Source organism: Sus scrofa, chromosome 1, assembly GCF_054392235.1.
Source record: "Sus scrofa isolate SSC_HxYL_T2T_F1_AM1 chromosome 1, Sscrofa_HxYL_maternal_Yorkshire_Landrace_v2.0, whole genome shotgun sequence".
Lineage (NCBI taxonomy): Eukaryota > Metazoa > Chordata > Mammalia > Artiodactyla > Suidae > Sus > Sus scrofa.
Genome location: NC_139383.1, coordinates 215,160,671 through 215,178,677, shown reverse-complemented (window position 1 = coordinate 215,178,677; position 18,007 = coordinate 215,160,671). Strand labels below are relative to the sequence as shown.

Sequence of the window (18,007 nt, the reverse complement as noted above, 5' to 3'; positions counted from 1 at the left end):
TCAAACTTCTCAGAGAATTGCCCGGGGAAAGTCAAACCATCTTAGCTATAACTCCAGTTTCCCACCTGCTAATAATTAACTTTAATGAACCCACTTATCATAGAAGGTCACCAGTTTCCTCATCTGTAAATTGAGGATAATAACCAGTCTCTACCTGACAGGGTTTCTGCTCATATCACATCAGGTCATGTGTGAAAGACTATTTGAAAAAGGTAGAGAACACCCCAGTCACTTGAGTGTTAAATAGATAACTGCTCGAATGCCAGCTCTGCCCTTGAGACTGACAGGCGGCTTCCTGTGGCTTTATCTCATCTTCACTCTGATTTTTCCTCACTTGAATTTTCGGAATTGGCCAGGGAAAGCAAACCACCTTCCACACTCACCCATAAGGATATAAGGCTCGGGCTCCTTCAAGAGGGGAGATGAGGACATACCTAAGCTCTCCATCATGCTCCACCCTGAGTTCTTTCCAGAAGACCCTCTGCCCTCTCTGGACAGCAGTCACTGCAACTGGAGGGCCAAGTGAGGAGGTCCAGCCTCAGGAAGAGACAGGTGGCTCTGGAGCAAACACAGTAAGGCACCGTCCCCAGAGAGAGAAATTCTGAGAGTTGAGCTCACTCTTTCCTGCCATAAAGCACACTGAATGTTAACAGCTTGCTCCTATCCAAGCTGGTGTTTTTTAAATTAAGTATTGTTAAATCCATACCATTTGGAATGATGCTTCAGACAGCTCTGACACGCTCTCTCTTGCTGCTGCTTTCATTTCACCTAATATATTGTGCAGGGGGCCTGTAACCAGTATTACGGCAGCTGCGGCCGCCGCCACTGCTGCTGTGGCTGCTGGTGCTCAGACGCTGGCAGACGGCTTTAATTTAGATACCTGGAGAGGAAAAAAGGAACGCGGCCAACGCCCTGCTCAGATGCCATAAGAGGCCTTTCCCAGGCTGCCGCTAGTATGGATCTAGATTACCTAGGGTTTTATGTTCTTTTTCCCTGGCACTAGAAACGGTTTTGGAAATGACAAAGATGGGAGGCAAAGGAGCTGGAGACTAAAATAAGATACTTTCCACTGTCAGGTAATATATACCCACCATAAAACCTGGGTAACCTGCCTTCTGTTCTTTTGCCTTTACTATAAATGTCCCCTCCAACCAGTATGACTCCACCGCCAACATTTGCACACAAACACACACACACCAACGTGCATGTGTGTACATGCGATGAATGTGATTTTAGAGTCAGAAGACTATTCAAAGGCCAGTGGGGCCCCAGGTAAGTCATTTAATTTTTCTGAGCCTCTGTTTCCAAATTTATAAAATGGGGTGAGTATTTAACCCACCTCGTGAGTGATCAAAAAAGTCAAGTGACATTATGGGTATAAAATCATTTTGTAAACTTTAAAGATAGCACACAAACTTTGGTAATTATCCAAATTAGCTCATCCCTGAAACTTACACCAATCACACCAACCCAACTAGATTTTATTCCTCTTTTTCTGAAATTATTGTCAGCTAGGAATTTGCCCTGCAGGGTATAATGCTTGATTGTACCATTGCTTTTTCTCATTTCTCTGGGCAGCTCCAGCAGGAAAGGAAATTCTACTTCAAAAGAACTAGAAGCATGAGATACTGTGGCGTGACTCCTCTGGGCTTTCCGCACATGGCTGAGGGCTTGGATTAAAAATATCATACAATTGGAGTTCCCTGGTGGCCTAGTAGTTAAGATTCCCACATTGTCACTGCTATGGCTAGGGTTTGATCCCTGGTCTGGGAACTTCTGTGTGCCACAGGCATAGCCCCCCGAAAATCGTATTATTATAACTTCATTGAGGTAATCAGTATGCGGGGCATTGGCATATTCTTCAAAACTCCAAGGCAGAAATCTCTGACTCAAAATATCTAGATGGTATTTATTTCCAAAGCAGGAAGGAATCTAGATTAACACAGAAGTGGTACTGGGTCATTCTCTGACTATAGCAGTTTTTTATCTATTCTTCTGTGAGTGGTATTATATCATAATCTTTGTTGCTACTCCTCCTTCTCCTACCTCTTCCTCTTCCCTTTGGAGCTGCCTGATGAGCAATGTTTGCGTGTAAAGAGGGAGGAAGTGTGGTATCACATCAAATTTTCCACTTTTTAGAATGAGTTGAAACTTTTTAACCAAAGACACCAATGGAAGGAAAAAAAAAAAAAAAAAAAAAAACAGAGCAGAAAGCTCCAGTGTGCAAAGGAGAGCTATCTCGCACAGTTTTATGAGTGAAAGTTTATTTCAGCCAATCCATTTTTACTATGATGAGGATTTCCAATAATGCCAGTCAAGCATTTTTACATCTCCTTGTGAATACCCTTTAACTTGTGAGCATTTAGAGATGTGTAAAACAAATCTTTCTGAATGGGAACAGCGTACTTCAGGAATAGAACCCCTTTGGTTGTGGATTCGTACCATTCATTTTTCTAGGTGAGGAAAAAGGTGGATCCTTATATGCCCTGACTATCCTAATAGGTTGAAAGTGGGATTTTTTTTATTTGTTTTTTTGTTTGTTTAATTAATTAATTTATTTTTGTCTGTTTAGGGCCGTACCCATGGCATATGCAAGTTCCCAGGTTAGTCAAATTAGAGCTATAGCTCTTGGCCTACAGCACAGTCATAGCAACACCAGATCCAAGCCACGTTGGCAACCTACATAGCAGCTTATGGCAATGCCGGATTCTTAACCCACTGAGCAGACATGGAGAAGGGCCAGGGATCAAACCTGAGTCCTCATGGGTACCAGTTAGGTTCGTTACTGCTGAGCCACAATGGGAACTCCTGGGATTTTTTTATAGCTGTTCTGTCTTCCATTGATATTCCACCTGAGGTTGAACAGCTTGCTTTTCTCCAACATTTCAAAAAAGTAGCACTACAGGTATGTATAGACGAAAGCCTGCCTGTATTCACATACCAGTTATGGCTTGATCAGGTTTTCCACATTTGTGTGTTTCAAGTCTCTTGTCAGTATGTTTTATTAATGAAAGCAAAGATCAGTCATTCAAAATGTCTCATACCTCCACCATATGTATTCCTCATGCTATCAGGGGATCTACAAAGGAAGAATTTCCTGCTGACACACCTATGGACATGTAAAGCCAAGTCTGCTATTTAATTCTTTCAGAATTCAATGATTCTCTTAACCAATAAAGTGAAAGTTGTCCTTGTTTGACACTTGACGCTTTACTAAAACTGTAATAAAATCCTTCTCTGGTAAAGTCCAGTCTTGCTTGCCGGTGGCTTAATACGACTCAGAAGCTTCCTGACCTTCTCTTTGCCGTGGCTGAACTGGCCCTGTCGGCATTTCACTGCTCATCAGCACTTCCTCCAGGGCTGGACTGGACTAGAAAGGTCATCTCCTCATCCAACCCTCTTGCCACAGGACAAGGAAAAGGAGGTAAAACTCCTTCAGCCTTTTCTGTTGTGTTACAGCAGCTCTGATAAAGGACGTGGATAAGGAGGAGGCTGAAACTGTTGTTAAAAGGTTTGGGGATTAACTGAGGATTTAACTCACCCTTTCTTTCCCTCCCCATGCTAAAGCAGATAGTTGAGAGCTAGCAGTGAGTCATAACCAGGCTGTTCCTCCACCCCGAATTTCAGCCCCACTTTCAGCCCCACACATCCAAGAGTCTTTGTCAAGGGCTTCTTTTTAAACGAGGGGATTGTGCCTTTAGAGTTAGTAAGCTGGGCTTTTTAATTTGTCACTTTACAAAGAAGTAACCTGCTTTTCTCCTTCTTCAAATCAAGTCATTACTACACAGAGTAACTTATGCCTCTCTTTAGGTTTAGTGAGGAACTTTCAAAGTTTTATACAGTCTCCCTTTTCTAAGTCAAGGGGGAAAATAAAGAGAAACTTTATGGAAGAGGCATAAAGCAGTTGCACAGAACACGTTTAAAGGGCACATTAAGTCAGTTTTTGTCTGTGGTTCTTTCCCTTTATGGCATATGTTATATATTGACAGGGATTAAGTTTCTCTCCTGAATGGAACAATACAGAGTCACAGGGAGCTACTGTACTTTACAAAGCAACAGGCACCAGCACAAGCAAATGGCAAATAGAAAGGAATCTCACAAAGAACTAACCAGGTTAGTGAAAGGCTCAGGGCTCTGCTGCATCTTATGCAATTCTGCATCTTTTGCATTTCTCTTCTGGCTGTGCTGGGCGCTCCGCTCTTTCTTTTTCGTCCTGTCCTTTCCCCCCTCTCTCTCGCTCACTCGCACTGTTACACTTTCTCGGTCCCCCCCTGGCTTTGTTATTCAGCATGTCTGATTAGCGGGAGCCTGATTGGCTGGCTGCCTGCTCCAAGAGAGATTCCATTCAGCTTACCCCCCACCCATCCACCCACCCACCCACCCCTCGGTCAGGAAATGTGAGCGGGGCTGATGGAAGCTGATAGGCAGGGCTGGAGTGTTAGCACCAGTACTGGATGTGACAGCAGGCAGAGGAGTACTTAGCAGCTTATTCAGTGTCCGGTTCGGATTCCGGCAAGGATCCAAGCATGGAATGCTGCCGTCGTCGGGCAACTTCTGGCACACCGCTCCTCTTTCTGGCTTTCCTGCTCCTGGTAAATGCCTTTTCATTTCAATACATCGCTATGGCCATTTAGTCTGGGTGCTGTTGGGGTGGTGTGTGCAGTTTATATGTGAGTGTGGGTGCCTGTGTGTATCTTTATCTTCAGATGCCAGGTAAAATAATTTACAGGATTAAAAAAGAAAAAAGCAACTTCTTTTAGAACTTCAACCCCAACTTCCCAAGCGAAATAAAGTCTGCAAGACTTTGTGCCATTATGTGAGCTTTGGAATCTGCTGCCTAGAGTTTGTGAGCAGAGGGCTGTCTAGATAGTGGGGTGCATGCTTGGAATTTAGGTAACAGAGGTCCTGAAAGCAAACTCACTCACTGTGCTGTTCCTGGAATTTTTTGAAGGATGGGTTGTGAGGGGCTTTCCCCCCTGCCTTTTATGAAATCTTTTCCCTCTGTGCACATGTGCTAGGAAACCAGGTAAAAGAGGGAATGAAAGCCTCTCAGCATCCAACCCAAATGATAGCTCATAATTACTGCAAGTCATCTATGGATGCAAGTTAATGCTAGTATTTATGAATTGAGGATTACCTCTTTGATCTCAGATCTGCTTTTGAAGAAGAAAATGCTGACTTTTTGTGCGGCTGCTTTCCACAGTCACAGTGATAGATGCTCTGCTCTGGAACATCAACACACACACGGCATTTTTGACTCGAAGTAAATGTTCCGTTGTGACTCATACTTGGTTTTATGGGCAGAAAATGAACATTTACTGTCCAAAAAAAATCTACACTCAAAATATTAATAGCAATGCACATTTTTTTAAACCAGAGTGTTCTGGGCAGGCAGCTTCGTAAACCTCATCTGAAGGTTTGATTCCAAAATGTGCATACTCTGATTCCAAGCAAACGTGACTGTAGTTCTCCCTGTCGCATTTATGGCATGCCAGCACTTCCTGAGAAGGTAACCAGGCAAGAAGGAAAAAAGGTAAAAATGCAACATGTGTATAGGTTGCATTGATTCATCTATGGTGAAGGGAAGTTTGTGCTGATTAGACTCCAACAAATTTGACCTGCACTATAATTTTGAAGAAGGGAAGCAGCCTATTTAGCACAAATGGAAAAACTCCAGGAAGGGTCATTGGCTCATCAGACAGTGATTAAAAATGTTAACATTCCCACTTCTTATTTGCATCATTATAGCCAAGGACCCTTAATGCTGCATGGCAAATGCTGTAAATATAGAAATCTATTTTTAAGGTTTCATAGAAGTTTAAAGGAAAACTGAATTTTAAGCATGAATGGACTGTAAGTTTTTAGCTGTTCTGAGGAATATAGAAAGTGGAATGTTTAGGTGTGCTTTATGACTAGCGAAGCAAGCAGTTTATGAAAGGTGTCTCATTTTTTCCATATGGGACATGTTATTTATATACACACCAGTAGTTTGCCTCGTTTTTCCTTCTTTGTGATTTTTAAAAGCATGGTTTTTTTTTTCCCCTTTAATTGCATCATAAAGTAAATACCAGTAGACGTTAGTTTTTTGGTATATTCATGTGGAGGTATGATCTCATTATACTTTCGAAAAACTTTCCCATTCAGGAATAGATTGTTTTGCTACCCATGTGCTAAATGCATTATATTTCTCTTTGATATCTTGAATATTCATATATCTATATTTGAGCATGTAATTATACTTATGTGGGGAAAAGGGGGTGCTTGCTTATTTGAGACAAAACATAAAACACTTTATTTAAATTATGATAATTATTTTCTGATAAAAATGAAATAAAACCCAGATTTCTTCTATGCCTATATTTAAATGGATTGGGATTCTGAGAGTTAGCATAGAAAAGAAAGAACATTCTGGGGAGCACCAAGATACAGTCATGTACAGAGCAATAACAGCATTAGTAATACCTGCCATGTATTGTGTGTCTGAATATGCCAAACACAAGGCCAGGTGTTTGAAAAGACTTAAAATGAATCCTCACAATAACTCTGCAAATAAGGCATTTGAAACCCATTTTACAGATAAGGAAATAATCTTATATTTGAACCCAAAGGTGAAATAATGGAGAGAAAAATAACTTGTTTGCTTTGTAGTAAAGTGCTTGGTTGTAAAATGTTTAGCAGTGATGGAAGCAATGACATAGGTTGATCTATGGGTATTTAGGCTTTTTTGCCTCATCTTGGCCATTAAAGATGTGTTCAACATTATGCGCACTTGTTACACCTGCTCATTAACTGTCCCCTTTAGCTTTGTAGCCAAAATTAAATAATTGGCTTATGAGAAAGAGAAAGTGACCTTTAGCTTGATCAGTAGTTGACTTAGAACTAGACATGTGACATTGTCAGCTCAGTCTTCAGCCTGGATCAAGAAATGGAATGGGGGGCTTGTTTTTCCTATAATTGTTTTATGCATTACAAGAGTCTGCCTACTCTTCGAATTCATTTAAGCAATTTTTAAAGATCCCTTTTACTTAATTGGAAAATATCCTGTTTATTTAGTGCCAAGAGAGCCTTTGTATCACTGACAGCAGAATTATCTGTACCATGACTTGGTTCTGGAATGTATACAAATATCAAATGCTGTTCACCCTGAGTCCTGTCAAACCCCTTCCCCATTGGAGCATTATTCCTGAGAGAATAATGTGTCTTTTACATCTATTTTTGGTCACCACCCAAATTTTCATGCAAAGCTCATGCATCATAGACTTCTTTTTTATTCTGGACACATGAAGACAGTTGTACTGTTCAAGAGATTTCATTCCGATATTCTGGTCAAATTAAGCCACATAACCCAATTCTCCCCATCTTCCCACCCTGCTCCCCCTCTTCCTTCTCTCTCCTTTGTCCCACTTGTTTAGCTCAAAAGGAATGTGGCAGGAACCATGACCAGCCATTGACATATGTGTCCCTCCAAACTTGAAGTCAAATCACTTCTTGTCTGAAAGGCATTTAGTCAAATTTGCATTTGCTTCTTGTTTCTTTTAAGTGGTTTTAAGCTGTTTTGCCTACTATTGTGGAAGTTGCAAGAGTAACACTCAGAATTATAATAAAGTACATGTGTTTTTCTGTTGAATTTCTTTTTCTTCTCTGTACTGATTTATACATGGAAACTAGTCAAACACAATAGCCCATTCCCTTCGGTCGCTCTGGCACTCTCCTCCATTATTATCTAAGTGAATCTGTCTTGGATGGCGAGAAGCACCATTAGCTTGTGGAATGAATCTTAAATCCCTTATTTACAGCATACTATGGCCTGCTCTAATAAGTGTGCGTGTGTGTGTGTGTGTGTGTGTGTCTATGTGCATGCACAAGCAACTCTCTATAACCGTTTACATCTATTTCTGACTCTCAGGCCTAGATTATCTTTAAATCAAACTTAAAGATATTTCATGTAAATCTGCAGAACATAGGCATTACTTTCAATATTATTTACTTCATGTTTTGGTGACGTTTCTTGTCTAGACATGATCAGCTATACTTTGTTTTCCCTCAGGCTCTTATTTTTAGTATCTCAGTCTGTTTCAGGACCACTTTCTGGCCCCTATTATTGTTTTCATGTGAATAATCAGTTCTATGGCTTCATTTAAGTTGAGGGAAGTATTTTCAATAGTGGTCACTAGTGAACTACAAAAGAATCCTATTACACCAGCAAAATTTTTCCTTGAAAGACTCTGTAGATGTATGAAAGGATTTTGAAAGAAAGGGAATGAATAAATAAATGTATTTGTGCCTTTATAGGAGTGTTCATACACGTCGACTCCCCAGAATATGTATGAATAAAGTGGAAAGCAAATCTCAAGCAGAGTAGGCTATTACTCAAACTTAGGAGTGCACAAAGTTTATTCTTATATCCTTATAGAAAAGTTAAAGTTAGGATACGTGCAGTTTTAATCGGTGAAGTGTGGTTAACCCCTGTCCTTGCTATTCATTTTTTTAACCCAGTTTGTTGGTATATTTTGCACAGATTTATGTTTGCATGAGCCATGGTCTGATATTTTGGCTCTCCCCTTTATTATGACTTAATCAAAATATGATTTTAAGCTCATTCAAGAAAAATACAGTGTCCTGTGAATTTCCACATTTCCCACAGTACCTAGGAGAATGCCTTGCATATATATATTTATATAGGCCGCATAACTGTCTGTGAACTAAATGCAGAGTGTCAAGGATGTAAAGAGAATCACATGGTTCTCTAATTCTCTGCATATTTGGTGTTTCCTAACTTCGTATGTATTGTCCAGTTTCTTTGGTCGAGTGGCAGCCCTGCTTTTAATTTGTCTATTTCAGATTCCAGGTTTAATCATTTAAGTTTCATTCTCTCTTCCCCCATTACGCATGTTCTACTGTTTCTTGGGGTCTGAGTAGAGTGACCCGGAATTGACCTCTTCATTGCAAGAGGACCATGGTCTTTTCTTGAGGGAGAGCATTCTTTAACTCATCATGAATAACCTACTAGCAAAGCATGTTGAGATAATCACAGGAAAATATGTCTAAATCAAGTTGGAGAGTCTTGCTGTTTTCACTTACTTTCTTCGTCTAGAGCTGGCTTCAAACTTTGTGTTTTCACCCAAATAAGACAGGTTCATGTCATTTTCTGTCTCCATCATAAAAACCATACCAAGTGGTTGAATTTTGGCTTGATTGGCAGTCCTGGCTCAGGAGAGGCTTAGGACTGGCATAGCAGAGGTGATGTCAGTCTGAAAGGATCCTAATTGAAATCGGCCAGCACAGCTGTGTGGGGAGCCTGCCTGCTCACTGGGTAAGCTGTTGCTATCAACCCCTTCTTTCCATGAGCTCAAAAATAAATGACTAAATCTCCCCAATTCCCGAACTTCAAGATTAAAAACTACATTGAATAAAGCTTAACTGTTCTGTTTTCTTCTCACAGGGACTTTGCTGACAGGGAGCACCCAGCATATAGGGCCATTAGACATTTTCTGACTGTGTCAAGATGTCTCAGTGGTAGTCACCTGTAGCCAACGGTGACCTCTGGCTTTTTGCTTGTTGTATTTTCAGAAGCTCAGTGTCTTTAAATTAATTTGACTATTTTCCTATATTTAGTAATAGTCTCTATTCTAATCATAGAAATATATCTTACCTCATGAACACTATAATTTTTATTCAAAGAAATACTACAATTTCTGTTTGACAACCCCACCCCTAAGTTCCACCAATGGATAGTCAGCATTTAGTTAACTGTTTGCCAGAGGCATAAATAATTCATTGTATTCTCGACAGTGAATATTTTTAAATGCCCTTACTTCTAGTTCTTGTGCTCCCTTGCATTCATCTCTATTGTTATACTTTTCATACCGTACTTCTATTCCTGTCTAGTCCACAAAGTTGTGGGTAACAGCAGGAGTACCTTGTGCCTCCTACCTTTATCAGAATATCTGATAATTGGGTCTTAATAAATGTTGTTGAATGAATGAATAAATGGATGAATAAAAATGACTTGGTAAGAAAAGGTGAGAAGATGGTAAAGTACGAGTAGCAAGGGGAACATATGAACATCCATCGCATGTGAAGCATTTCACCAGTTCTGGTTTAGTAAGACCAAATCACAAGCCTGATGCATTCAAAAGAGAAGATACATATTTTGTTTCTCCCTCTATCTCTTTATATTTTTTATTTTTATTTTATGGCCACACCTGTGGCGTATGGAAGTTTCCAGGCCAGGGATTGAATCCAATGTAGATCACAGTTGTGGAAATACTGGATTCTTTATCCCATTGTGCCAGGCCAGGGATCAAACCTGGACCTCCAAAGCTACCCGAGCTACTGTAGTTGTATTCTTAGCCCACTGAGCCATGGCAGGAACTACTTTTCTCTCTCTTAAACATACATATCCACACAATGCACAACAATTGAATGACAGTCCTTTTTGCTATTGTTAATTAGAACGAATTTTGCATGTATCGTATCTTTTTTAACCCACTTAGTCCTCAAGTATTTTTCCTTTTAAAAAATGTGTCCTTGTGGGAAAAATGATATTTATATTAGCCATAGTTTTATAAAACTGGACGGTAGTTATAAATTCTCATTTTAGCCAAGATAATCCTAGGGATTCGCCAAAATTCCCTTTTTAACTACCGAGAACAAAGGTAAACTGTATTTCCCATCTTTCTCCACAATTGGTTGGTGAGTATGATTGAGTCTGGACAAAGGAATGTCATTAGAAGTGCCAGGCATGACATATCTCATATAATCCTCCAAGTATCAAAAACTCTCTCCTTACATCCCTGCTGGATGCAGAAAATCCAGTAAAGATCTTCAAGACTAGACAGTGGTAAAGCCACCAGATGGAAGGCCTCATCCATGAGTTACTGTATGGAGCAGAGCCCCACACTGCCAGGTGGTTCTCACGGAATTACATTTATGAGCATTCATTCAGCCACAAGCAAGAAATAAACCTTTGCTATGTTAAAACACAGATTGGGGGAAAGGTGTTATTTGTTATACTGAAAACCTTCTTAAATTTTAATGACATGCATGCTTTAAATTTGAATGACACGCATGCTTATGAGTACTAATACCATTTTCTATTTATTACATGGGAAAATTAAAATAAGGAGGTGCATTCATCCAGAGGGAATGATGGTTTAATCTTCATAATTTGTTACATACTGCATACCTGGGGTGCTCTAAGTACTTGGGGATATTTGGAAAAATAGGAAAATGGGTCCATGTCATTCTTAAAACAGAACCCAGGAATGAGTGGAACATTAAGAAATAAGGAGGGGAAAAAAAAGGCAGGGCTGTGGTAAACAGTTGGACTTTCATGTAACAGAACAGAAGCGCACAACCTGGCCAAGGACACAGAACCACACAGACCCAACAGGAAGGCAAAGAAAATAAAAAAGAATGCTGAGAAGCAGAAACAGAGGCACAATACCAATGCAGCTCTGAAGAGAGATATCAGAAAATAAAGGAGTGGACAAGTGGCAGAGAAGGAAACAGACTTTCTTTCCCCCCCCCCACAATTGTTTCACATAATAGTATATGAAGTAAAATATACCTCTTGAGTATACCTAGTCTCAACCATCTTTGGTACATATTTCTAGGTGTCCAAATGTCATGAGAGAGCCCTGGTTTTAGCATATAACCATCTGGGCTATAACAGATGATTCCAGCTCTGTGATTTTGGCCCAGCAACTTAACTGGCTGAAGCTCTTCACTTCTCATTCAGGCAGCATTGCCCATCCCACCTAACTCTCTAGGACCCCGGGAGAGGAAAATGCAGCGTTAGATGTTGGAGTGTTTTGTCAACTCCAAAGTACTATAAAACTTCAAGTGATACTTTCATTCATGTAAAAATCCCTCATCTGTCACCAGTTGTATTCCTAACACAGGGCCAACTCCATGGAAGAGAATTTAAGACAGCCCTTGCAATGAGAAGCTTGGTAGGTTGCTGGACATTTTGTTGTCAGAGTTGTGTTTTTTATTTTTCAATTTTCAAAAAAATCTTCCATTGGGAATAGTTTTGTGATGGATATAATTATTTTCCATTGCTCCACAAGACGGCTCATTTTGTAACTTTTCCACCTGCTTGGATACAGCTTAATCCTTTTATGCTCATATAAAGGTAAATTATGACTTCCCACAGATTATCACCGTATTGTCTTCATGGATATTATCAGTCAGTATTTGACTTCAAACATAATTTTCCCCCGATTTATACAGTTCAAAGTATCAATTTGTGTAGTAGAACACACTAGAATGGTTTCTTAGTTAAAATAAATTCTTTAGAGAAAACTTTTTCAAAGCAAATTTTTATCTTTGCTATCATTATGAGAATTATCACAAATTGTGCATGATCAGTATCTAGGGAATTTTCATCTGCCCACTATCATTAGATCATCAGGCTGGCTGACTTCAATGTTAATTAGTTTCTACTACATTGTGCTTACTTTATAAAAACCAAAGTCCAGGAAAAAAATAAATAAATGTATTCTTTTCAGAATTATATTTCTTTTAAGTGCAGTTACAATAATAGATTGCATCTCCCTTCCTCACTAAATTTTTCTCTAAAATTGTAATTAAAATATGTGCATTACAGCAAAACCAAAAAGGCCTTGTTCATGGCAAGGGGGATAGTTGAGAGAAAGGGAAGAGCAGAGAAATCATGTGTGTGAGCACACGCCATCTATAATACAAGAGATTTATTCCACTTCTGAGGCAAGAAATTGCAGGACTCTAATAGTTTCACCACCTGTGAATTATTTGGGTGCACCTCATAAGCGGGTTCTTTCTTCTATTTGTTTAAAGAAATAAGTGGTATGTATGCCAATTCTACACTACATTAATTTTCACAGAGTTTCCATTTTCATCTTCATTGCTTTTTCAGATTTTTTTCCAAAGCTTCTGCCATTCTCCAACTAAACCTTTGGGCATTTTCCCCTTCAATTTTCGTCCGGGGACTTACTCTACGTCAATTCAGTCTGTTGGTATAAATGTTGAGACAAGGGAGGGAAGGAGTGTGATAACCTAAGACATCCTGACATAAGTTCCAAGAGCACTAAAGAAATGAGACAGGAAATTATGAGCAACCTATAATAAATTCAAACTGTCCAATAAAATAAATGTACCTCACTTTGTTCCCCTAGTAAATTATGTTAGGGTGTCCAATTTCTCCTCCTCCTTCACCATTTGAAGTCTGCCAGAGTATTGTTCAAATATTGTACTTCATCAATAGAACCAGAAATGAAAAAGGGTAATGGAAACAATAAGAACTCCTACTGTTCAGGTGCCGAGGTGAGATTTAGAGGAAAGCATTTCAGAAATGGTCTGTTTTTTCATTAGAGTTATTATAACCATTTGTCATCGAGACCAGGTGCCATACACTTTTACTTTCACTTTGGGGCTTGTACCAGGTCTAAGATAACAAACATGCTTTGAAATTACTCTTACAGAATGAGTTTAATTGACATTTGGATTCCCATGACCTGGATTCATTGTGTTTTAGAACTAAAAGGAATCTTTGAAGTAGCACAGAATGTGACCTCAATTGAAGGATCTCTTTTAAGGGAGGACTTTGGTTTTATTTTGTCTTTATGTCTTTATATGTTGTATCTTTATATACCCAGCACTGGATATACACAAAAGGTGCAATGTAAGTTTGTTGTTTGAATAAATGAATTGATCACCTCTTCCAGCCCTTTTATTTCACAAATAATTGAATTTAAAATATATGTGTTTGCAAAGAAATTGAAGACATATTTCCCAGGATCACCTAGTAGGAGGGATCCAGATCCTGGAATTTGGATCTCTTTCCTTTGAGTCCATACTCTTGAGAAAGAGGTCATTGTCTTTCTGTTATACGATATTTATATAAGAGCCAGCTGAAGTAGACTGAAAAGGTATAGCACACAATCGGTACTTGCTGGGATGAATAAATCAAGTTAAATGCCAAAAAAAAAAAAAAAAAAAAAAAAAAAGAGCCAGGTGAGCTGGCCTTGGTCAAGGAAGGTTGATATGTTGAAATGTCACATGCAGAAGAAACCAAGGAAGCAATGAATCTGATGGAAAATCATCTTGAGTGAAAACTCAAGGATCATTGTTGGTTTATAAACATTGGGAAGACCTGGCAAAAAGTGAGGACTGAAGTCTGTAAAGTTTGTCTCGCCCTAGACCTACAACATATCCATAAGCTTCATTTCTCTCACTTTCCATATCAATGAACAATGTGATTATGAAATACACATACAGTAATGTGTATGTGAAAATGACTTCAGGGAGTTCCCATCATGGCTCAGCAGTAATGAACTCGACTGGTATCCATGAGGATGTGGGTTCAATCCTTGGCCTCGATCAGTGGGTTAAGGCTCTGGAGTTACCGTGAGCTGTGATGTAGGCTGCAGGTGCAGCTCTGATTCCACCCCTAGCCTGGGAACTTCCATATGCCTCACGTGTGGCCATAAAAAGCCAAAAGAAAAAGAAAAAGAAAGAAAGACTTCATGTGAGATCTTGCACACAGTAGGTCTCCAGGAAGTGTTGGCTTCCTTTCCTTTCCTCAGTGCAAAACTGTATATTCATTGAGAGCCTGCTGTGGTATCAGGCCCAATACTAGGTGCAGGGTATACTGTGTTGAACAAAATAGACATGGTTCTGGAGATGGGTCTTCCTACATATAATATCAGAAAGGATTTGAGACTGGGAGGGAAAGGAGAGGAATTAATTGGCCAGTGCATTCCATTGGTTTTATGTTGCTGTCATGATATTATTTTCTTTAAACTGCATATTTAACTATTGCTGATGTAAGGGCATCTCTGCCTAAAGAAATAGACACATTAATTCATTATTTATAGTGATTCAAGAAAGAATGTGTTAGAAAAACTCTGAAACTCTAAAGATTTATATTTAAGGTCACTTATTTGAGTTATGCCTTTTTTTCTTTTCTTTTGCTGAAATTCTTTTTTAGTAATACTGAAACCAAAGCCTAATGAGTGTATTGCTCTGTCTCTATTTGATACATACACACCTGCCTTTTCCATTTTAAAAATATGCTCAGGCAGTGAAATCTTTAAACCAGCCCTTCATTCAAGTGAATAAAAGGCCAATGAACAGCATATAGAGCACTAAGTGCAGTAGGTTTTTCTCAAAAGGCTTAGCTTCCTCTGTGGGAACCAGTAGTGTGAAGGATCTTTAGAAATCTTTAAGCATCCTTTGGAGACCAGTCAGCATGTTCTCAGTTCTCTGCTAGGGGGAGTTCTGATTTTCCAACATCTCTGCCATGTCCCTATGATCAGCCTCAACCTGCCTTAATCCAAGTCAGGCTTTCTTCCACTGGTAGTTTCCTAACTTTGGGTCGGTGTAGCTTGGACTCAAATCCAGTTCTTTATGCCAGTTCTAGATAATTGAAAGAAGACTTTCTCTCTTGTCTGATTCCCAGACTTTGGATGTCATAGACTATTAAAATTTCAAAAGTAAATTATATTGTGTTTCTGAAACTAACACAGTATTGTAAATCAACTATATAAGAAAAACAAAAGTTACAAACAAAAAAAAGTTTAAAAAAAAGTAGTATAATATCCCAACTGGGAAATTGACATTAATGTAATGCACTGAGCTTATTTTGATATACCCAGTTTTCCACGTAGTTGTGTCTGTGTGTAATTAGCTCGATGTAATTTTACCTCTCATGTAGGTTTAAACATCTCCACAGTAGAGATGCAGAACAGTTCTGTTATATCAAGGATCCCTTATGCTTCGTTTTGATAACCGTACTCTCCTACCACCTGCCATCTCTTCAATCTCTAACATTGGTGACTGCTAATCTTTTCTCCATCTTTATAATTTTGTCAATTAAGAATGTTATTACAAATGGAATTATACAGCATGTAACCTCTGGGGACTGGCATTATTTCACTTAGCTTAATTCCCTTGAGATTCATCCATGTGGTTGCATTTACCAACAGTTTGCTCCTGTATATTTTGAAATAATACTCTGTGGTATGGATGTAATGCAGTTCATTTAACCACTCTCCCTGTGAATAAAGCTGCTATCAACATTCGTGTAAAAAAAAATAAAGTTTGTACCGGTAGGCAAGAATTATGGAAAACAAAGTAACTAATGTTTTAATGTTATTAGGTACAGACATTAATTTCCATCACCTAAGTTTCCTAAGTGAAATAATAGTTAATGCTACAGAGAGGGCTCACTTCAATGTGAGGTGTACCTTAAATATATTAAATTATCTGATTATCATAAAAACCCTAGGAAGTAGTTACAATTATTATTTTTCCATTTTACAGAGGAGGAAACTGAGGCACAGAGAGGTTATATAACATGTTTTAGGTCACTCAGCTAGTAGTGGCAGAGTGCAGACTGGAACACAGGCAGAGTTCATTCTTGTTCCAACAATGCCATTTTGTCTTACCAGCAGTGTAAGAAATGAAAGTTTATTTGAATCAACCCCAAGTCTCAAGTATATAATTTCAGAAGAAAAACTACCTAAACACATTTAGTGCTGTGGAAAACTAGCCAGTGTCCTTTTTTTTTTTTTTCTCTCTTTATTTGTTCTTTGTATCAGTGAAAAAATTTGTCATAGACTGGCCTGCTTTAAGCCAGACACTTTTCTTGGGACAGACAGATGATCAAGACAGAGCCCCACTCCCAGCAAGCTCACATTCTAAGCAAAGTGTTAAAAAGGTAACACAGACTGAGGCTGAGTAGAGTATAAGATGCTGCAACAGCACAAGGGAGGAAAGGGGAGGAGGAAGCAGGCATTTATTGTCAGCAGTGTCTCGGGTTCCATGCTAGGCAGAGAATCATGCGGCTTTGAAGTGGGCCAATGAGGGTGACTTCAAATATGGGACATTTGGGAGTTCCCTGGTGGCCTGGGGGTTAAGGATATGGAGTTGTCACTGCTGTGGCTCAGGTCCCTATTGTGACACAAGATCAATCCCTGACCCAGAAACCCCTGACCTAGGAACTTCTGTATGCTGTGAATGCAGCCAAAAAATAAATAAATAAATAAAAGGTAGAACATTTAAAGTGAGGAGTCTTGTAATCATTAGAAGTTCACAAGGTAGACAAGAGAGGGAAAAGGGGGCTTTCTAGGCAGATAGACCTGCATAGGCAGAGGCACAGAGGAAGGAAAACGAAGGTGAGTCCAAGGAGTAGTGAGTGATTCCAGCTCCCGAAGGGCCTTGCATGGCACACCCAGGAGCTTTGGTCCAAGTTCATGTATCAGGAAGACAGTTTTGGTGGCCACAGAGCTGAGAGTGCCTGAGAATGGAGGCTAAAAGGCCGGTTTGATTGTTACGCCCCTGCTGGTGAGAAGCCATGAAGATAGAGGCAACAGTGATGGAAAAGAGGGCGGAGGACCCTGTTGTATGGCTCCATAGTTATTGTAGGAAAAAGCTCTGTGGTCCTGTGGGGTCAGAGGCTCTTAAAGCACTAGCTGTGTGCTAGGACTCTGTATGTTCATTCCCCTGCTCTGCAGACAGCCTATAGCCTAGCACTGAGGAGGTGCTGATTGTGTGCTGAAGAAACTGAGTGAATCATTCTATTCAAAGATTGCCTGTTCAGAATTGTCACGTACAGTCAGATTTTTATTTCCCCAAAATTATGAAAGGCCTTCCAGAGCAACAATGTTATCAGTCCCTAAAACCTGAAGAACTTTCTGTCACTCTCTCAAGAAAGAGAGAATTCAAACCCAACCTTTCTGAAGAGATTGCCACACTGTTGTGACTTAACCCTTTATTCACTCTCAGTGAACCTTTCCACATACATAGAGGCTATTTGAAAGGGGGCACTCCTGCCTTTTTTGGAAATCTTATGACATTCATTAACACAAAGCACATCGTGAGGAGTCATTTTTACACTTTGGGGTGATCTGTCATCAGAGACTTCGGTGTTTTCCCATGTGTGTGTTTTTTATCCAGCTGTTTTCTCACCAAACAGTGCCCTATTCAACTTTTCATGTTCACATCACAGTCATGAATCTTT

General features: G+C 39.5%; 1 protein-coding gene and 1 long non-coding RNA gene across 29 annotated transcripts in view; one reads left to right on the top strand and one right to left on the bottom strand.

The window, feature by feature from the left end:
- Window positions 1-4,252, bottom strand: part of LOC110256879 (uncharacterized) — a 28,973-nt gene extending 24,721 nt beyond the window's left edge. Inside the window, exon 1 of the long non-coding RNA XR_002338952.2 lies at window positions 4,111-4,252. This is a non-coding gene — a long non-coding RNA (uncharacterized LOC110256879). The remainder of the gene's footprint in view (window positions 1-4,110) is intronic.
- ADAMTSL1 (ADAMTS like 1) overlaps window positions 1-18,007 on the top strand; it is a 1,005,193-nt gene that overhangs the window by 553,586 nt on the left and 433,600 nt on the right. For 17 of the 28 annotated variants that reach the window (XR_014821138.1, XR_014821132.1, XR_014821150.1 and 14 more), the window contains exon 1: window positions 4,387-4,592. The exons of 10 other annotated variants lie outside the window; for them this stretch is intronic. Coding sequence is in view for 2 of the 18 variants with exons in the window: in XM_084984363.1 (XP_084840489.1) it covers window positions 4,527-4,592 (66 nt within the window). In the remaining 16 variants the exon portion in view is untranslated. Of the gene's footprint in view, window positions 1-4,007; window positions 4,114-4,386; window positions 4,593-18,007 lie in introns of those variants that run through there. One more of the 28 variants, XM_084984386.1, reaches the window with a different exon arrangement.